Source organism: Mixophyes fleayi, chromosome 4, assembly GCF_038048845.1.
Source record: "Mixophyes fleayi isolate aMixFle1 chromosome 4, aMixFle1.hap1, whole genome shotgun sequence".
Lineage (NCBI taxonomy): Eukaryota > Metazoa > Chordata > Amphibia > Anura > Limnodynastidae > Mixophyes > Mixophyes fleayi.
Window position 1 is genome coordinate 19,532,273 of NC_134405.1, and position 6,696 is coordinate 19,538,968.

The 6,696-nt window shown below is 38.5% G+C and overlaps 1 protein-coding gene across 1 annotated transcript; it reads left to right on the forward strand.

Annotated features, from left to right (window-relative positions):
• Positions 1-218: 218 nt before the first annotated feature.
• LOC142150519 (olfactory receptor 10A3-like) lies at positions 219-1,145 on the forward strand. The gene has a single exon (XM_075205717.1). The coding sequence runs from the start codon at positions 219-221 to the stop codon at positions 1,143-1,145; it is 927 nt and encodes a 308-aa protein (XP_075061818.1).
• The last annotated feature ends 5,551 nt before the right edge of the window (positions 1,146-6,696 follow it).

The following is a 6,696-nucleotide window of genomic DNA, read 5'->3' on the forward strand; positions in this document are numbered from 1 at the left end:
ATAATTTATTTTTATGCAATTGCAATCATGTTTATTTCCTCGGTTTAGGGTGAGATGGGAGACCACTAGAATATTTAGTGTATAGTCTGGAGAGACATGCAGACTTGTTTCTGGCTACAAGAAGTCATCCAAGCTGGTATCAATTTTCTGACAAAATAGTGTTTGATGTGACTCATGTAGAATGTTTTGATGATAAGTTATCTTCTGGACTTCAGGAAATGAATGAGAGGAATCGGACAGTAGTCACAGAATTTCTCCTTCTGGGATTCGGAAAACTCCACAACCTCAGGATTTTACTTTTCATTGTCTTTCTGTTCATTCATATCATGGCTTTAACGGGAAATGTCCTTGTTGTTGTCTTGGTTGTGTTCAACCAGAGTCTCCATTCCCCCATGTACTTCTTTCTCAGCCAGTTGTCCTTGTCAGAAATCCTGTTTGCTAGTAATATTGTGCCCAATATGCTTTGGCTTATACTGGTGGAAGGAGGAAAAGTATCAGTCGACCTATGTATTCGGCAGTTCTATTTATTAGCTGCTGCAACAATCACCCAATGTTTGTTGTTGGCAGCCATGTCCTATGATCGATATGTGGCCATCTGTAGACCATTACATTATGCCATCATTATGACCTTCACACGACAACTTCAGATAGTCATCTTCTGTTGGCTGATGGGTTTCATGTTGTCACTTATTGTATATATTTTCTTAGATGAATTAGATTTTTGTGGCCCAAACATTATTAATCATTTCTATTGTGATATCGCTCCTGTATTAGAACTTTCGTGTTCCGATACCTCATCTGTGGAACTGGCAACTTTTCTGGAATCTTTTCCTGTTGTACTTATTCCATTTATGCTCATAATTGGCACTTACATCTCCATCCTTCGAACCATCCTGAAGATCCCCTCCACCATTGGGAGACAGAAAGCCTTCTCCACCTGCAGCTCCCACCTAACCGTCGTGTGTATGTACTATGGGACCTTAACATCTATTTACATATTCCCACCAAGCAACAATTCAGTTGATGCAAATAAAGGTCTGTCTTTACTTTACACCCTGGTGACCCCATTAGTCAATCCGCTCATCTACAGTCTAAGAAACCACGATATTAGACGCACCATTGCTAAATTTTTGGGGACACTGTAAGCACCTTAGAAGGAGCTGTAAATATTATTGACATTCTCTGAATTAATATTACATTTCAAAGCAATTTATGGTCTCAATAATAAATATTTTCTAGTTTACAGAAGGCTGTAAGGGCCAGATCTTAGCGCGTTAAAGCAATGTGTAAGGGTGACATTAAGAGCCTGCTTATGTGAGAATTGTGAAACTTGTGCAAGAAGGGAATTTGTACTGTACTGACAAGAATAAAAATCTTCTGAGCATATTCTTATTGTGTACTTCACATGTACTATGTTTTAACTGTTTTTAATTATTTAACGTCATAAATACCATTATTGGGAGGAGGTTCCTGTAACTGTTGTGGTGAATATATGTAGTGTATGCTGTCTAGGTACAAACCTGGATCATTCTCACGTCAATAAAGCTTCTGTATACTGTTTTTCTTAGCACTAGGGAAGATTATAGTTTTCTCTATTAGTTGATGAATTTCGGCTTTTCTAATATATGTCTTATTAGTTAGGGAGCTTTTACTTTTCTTGGTTTATGGGACTTTCCTTGAGATGAAATATTTTTGTCTGAGATGGTGAAGATGTCCTGAGATGGTCCTAAGATGTCCATGCACCGGCCTTAGACGTAAATGACATGTTCAGTCTGACCACAAACATGATTGACCAAAGCGAGAAGTCCGGCTGTTTTAAGCGGAGGTCAAACAACCAAGTAACAGGGGGGGGGGGTCTATTAATGCACATAAACTTAGAAAGGCAGACAGTGCTTGCTGGCCAAATGAGTTTTCTAATATGCCCAAATAGTATGTATTCAGTCCTAACCAGAGTGTCATTTGAGGGCAATTTAGGGATTGAATGTCCCAAAATTGTCTCCCCCTCCCAAAATGTTTTGACATACTTATTATTTAATTACTATGGGTGTCCCCAGGTGGTTTGAGCAAAGTCTTATATCATCCTTCTCTTTTTTATGCAAACAAAGAAAAAACAAACAATTGTTTGAAAGCAGAAATATTCTGTGATACCGTCTTTTGAGTTCTGAGTCCGGCAAAACTTCATCCTTGTTTCCATCCTTCTTTTGAATTCACTTATTTATTCTGTGTTTGTGTAACATTTTCATAGCACTTTGCTTGGTTCTTAAAAATGTTACAATAATTTATAAAAAAAAAATAAGATATCAGAAAACACGCAATTTAGTTAGCTCTGCTTGTTTTATACATTTTGCCTACTATCTATACACACGCAAAACTGAGATAAAAAAAAATGCTATTTATACTAAACTCCTTTCTAAAAACATACTAGAAAATGCGCAAGTAACATTTCTGATGGTGATGTGCACAATGAAAATGTTTTGGGTTTTTTTTGTTTTTTTTAAATGTGCAATATAAATTAGACACAACCACAGAATAACACACACAACCGTAAATTGAGCTACAAAATAACGTAACATCTCTCTATATATAAAAGAAGTTTGTTTGTTTGTTGGCAAATATCTTTGACACCCCTGCACCAATTGGGATGAAACCAATGCAAAGTGGTCCAGTTGGATCCTGGCCAGGTTTTAGGGGGGTTAGGGTCCCAGTCGGACTTCACGTTGGTGTACACTGGGCAGAACTTTGACCCTGGGAGCCTCTTCTGAGCCATCCACTGGATGGATTTGGAGGAAAACTTCACAGACTGTTAACATTGGATCCCAGAAGACATACTAAGGGCGGTGGTTGTCATTATTCCGAATGACTAATTTCCGACAATAGTGTTAACGACATGAACATGCCGACTGCTGGCATTACCAACATTTAGAAAGTCAGAATTCTTCAAACACTGACTTAGAATAATTTTGACTGCTCTAATTAGTGACGTGCCGCAAATCAGAATTCTTTGATACGTGACATAGAAGAATTCCAACCCAATGCGAGGTCTGGCGCTTCTATAATGTACAAGCCTTTGTAAAAAACATTATACAATCGCCGGGTCTTCGCATTGCCCCCTTAATAGCACCAATGTAACTGCGCCCATTTCAAGTGACGTCAATCGCAGTGCCTGTATGTTCCTGCATCGGAATTCTTCTGTGTCACTTATCAAAGAAGTCTTATTTGCGACATGTCACTAATTAGAGCAGTCAAAATTCTTCTATGTCAGTATTTGAAGAAGTCTCTTGACAGATACCGGTCTGCAGATCTGACCAGAACATGCACCATCCTCTCACTGCAGATGGGTCTGGTCTGACTACCCTTGTCTAGAGCAAACACAGACAGGCTCTCCCCCACACCTAAATATATATAATTCCCATCACCTATGAGTGTGTAGAGGGACTTCCTGATTTCAGTTTTACATACTTTAGGTTTCAGTTAAATATCTTATTTTCAGCTGTCAAGAGATCTGGATATTTTGGATTAAAGGAAGAGAATTCCTTATAGGTGGTGTTGACACTCTGGATTTCAGTGAATGAATTGGTAAATAGTTGAGTGTTCCTTTCAGCAGGAAGAGTGTGACCATTTTCTCTACAGATTTTACATCACTCTTCACCGGCCCTGGCATAACTAGGTGTCCATACTTCCATGTACCTAGCCACACTCATATCGCTTGTTATGTTTTACTCATACTTGCCAACTCTCCCGGAATGTCCGGGAGACTCCCGCATTTTGCGAGACTCTCCCGGACGAGTGTGGCAATCTCCCTGATAGGAAGTTGGCAGAATTCGGTTTAAACGCCGCGATTCACCCGGAATTGCGGCGTTTAGCCCCGCCCCCACTGTAAAATGACGCGATTTGCGTCATTCCATCACGGGGGCGGGGCCAACATGACGCGATTTCGGCGCCCCGCCCCCTGCACGCCCACGTCCCAGCCGGCATCTCCCTGAAAAAGAAAAACAAATGTTAGCAAGTATGGTTTTACTATAAGGATTGTATTGTCAGTACTGACTACAAATGTCAGACTCTGAATTCTTTATGTGGCACCACCAAATTATGTAGCACTGTACAGAGACTATGCAATCATTCACAACAGCCACTGCCCCATTGGAGCTTACATATACATGGTATGTATGTATCTTACAGACCAGTGGAAAATATGGTCAACCAATGATCATCGTCCAACTGCTCTGGTTATGCTTCATGAGAACCATTTGTTAGTCCAGGGCATTGAAGGTCAGACTTATTTTATTTGGCCAAACATATTGATAGGTTAGAATTCTCCATTTGTTTTTGAAGACATTTTTATTTTCTACTTTTGTTTACATCAGAAGGATGTCTGTAAAAAGTCACAGTTTTGTGTGTTTTGTAAGGGATTCAGAAAAGGAGACGACTTGGAAGAGTTTGGCATAGTTACTTAAAGGAAAGAAAGAATCAACTGAAATATATAATAAATAAGACACCATAAACTATTACAGTGCTTGCATGCATTCAAAAATATTAGAGACAATTGCTTAAGGCTAATAAAATCTACCTTTTAGAGATAATAGTTTGACCAGACATATACTTTGGAGAATTGCATACATATACACTGATTTTACTATAGCAAGTGAGTAGAAGCTGTAGAAGTTCAGCATTCCATCAAGCAACTATAATGACTTCATGCTGATTGAATTGCCTGTTATACTCTGCTGTGCTATATCTTGGGCAGCACAGTGGCCTAGTGGTTAGCACTTCTGCCTCACAGCACTGGGGTCATGAGTTCGATTCCCGACCATGGCCTTATCTGTGTGGAGTTTGTATGTTCTCCCTGTGTTTGCGTGGGTTTCCTCCGGGTGCTCCGGTTTCCTCCCACACTCAAAAAAAACAAAACACACTGGTAGGTTAATTGGCTGCTATCAAAATTGACCCTCTCTCTCTGTCTGTCAGTGTTTGTGGCTATATTAGGGAATTTAGACTGTAAGCTCCAATGGGGCAGCGACTGATGTGAGCGAGTTCTCTGAACACCGCTGAGGAATTAGTGGCGCTATATAAATAAATGATGATGATGATGATCTTGGTGAAATGAATGAATGATCTTATTTAAGTTTGAACAGAGTTGCAAGTTTAAAACACATGGGTTCATACTGGATACACTGTTTGATACTCAGCACTCGGGTTAGACCAGGATCCTGCCTTTGCATTGAGCATTGAGCCATTTTCTTCCTATACAAACAGTAAAATCCCAAATATTTCTCTATAGGCACACAGCAAAACGTCCTTTTAATTATAGTCTTAAAAACAATAACATTTACTAATCAGTCTACTGACAATTGGCAATGATTAGTGTCTTTAGATGGGGATATTATGCCCTGGAGTGTGTGAGGCTGGGATATAAAGTATATTAACTGATATTGTAGCTCTCTACATTGATTCTAGAAGTCATATTATTATACCAGGTAAGAAATATAAAGTCATTTTCAATGAAGATACATTATATGCTTTTTGCTTTTGGGAATGTTTTGTATTTCTCATTTACTCATTTAGTTTCCCAATGAAAAAGAAAGGCACATCTGGGGGTAAATGTATCAAGCTGAGAGTTTTCCGGCGGGTTTGAAAAAACAATCAGATTCTAGCTATCATTTATTTAGTGCCTTTTTTCAAAATGAAAGCTAGAATCTGATTGGTTGCTATAGGCAACATCTCCACTTTTCAAACCCGCCGGAAAACTCTCAGCTTGATACATTTACCCCCTAGTGTGATATTGCTTACAAATTTGTCATTTTGTTAAATTTCTAAGCAATATCATACTAGATTTTCATTTTCATTTTTCATTTTCATATACACTCATTCTATGAGAACATTTGCTAAAGAAAGGGAAGATATATTTTGGAGAACACATCAACTCCTAAAGATCTCACTTAATGGAAGTGATCTTTGGAATGAGCCTTAAGTGTCTTACCATAAGGGTTCACCCCATTTTGGGAATGCAGCTTCTCTTCACGTGGGATTGTTGAATATTCATCATACAAGAATTGAATTTTGAACACTGCTGTTTGTTTATTTTTGGTTATTAGTTTTCATTTTAATTTCTTGCTGCTGTCAATTTTTTTGTTTTACCAGTGGTTTATTTCAAGTACTATATCAATATCTGTAAAGGCATTTATTTACTGCTACGTCCATATGTATCATATATAATTAAGTTTCTCTGATGCGATCGCTGTGGTTCCAAAGCACAAAAGTTTTATTTGCAAAATAGATTACAAGCAAAGATTCGCGTGCAGACGCCTGCGTAGTTAGCACCAACAACAAGCTTCTATCAGAACGCTCTGGTTTCCAAAGCTAGAATTGAACATTTTATACACTTTACAGTCATAAAATGCAGTGACATCACAAAGATACACAGTTACAGTATTAAGGTCCACATTCATAGGTCAATGGGTTATGACCTCCCAAGAACTCAACGCCCCATTGGTCGATTCCTCTGGTCATTGTTCATTAAGGTGGCCAGGTGTCCTTCTTCAGGCTTCCACATCTAGACCTGTATAAACTGGTTCTTTCATGAGTTGTGATATGGTGTATAAAAAATAATATTAGTTATAAATAGTGTTCACAATATGCCACACCAAGCAGCATAAAAAAGCCATCCTGATTGCCTCTACCTGGTGGTTTTTTAAAAAAAAT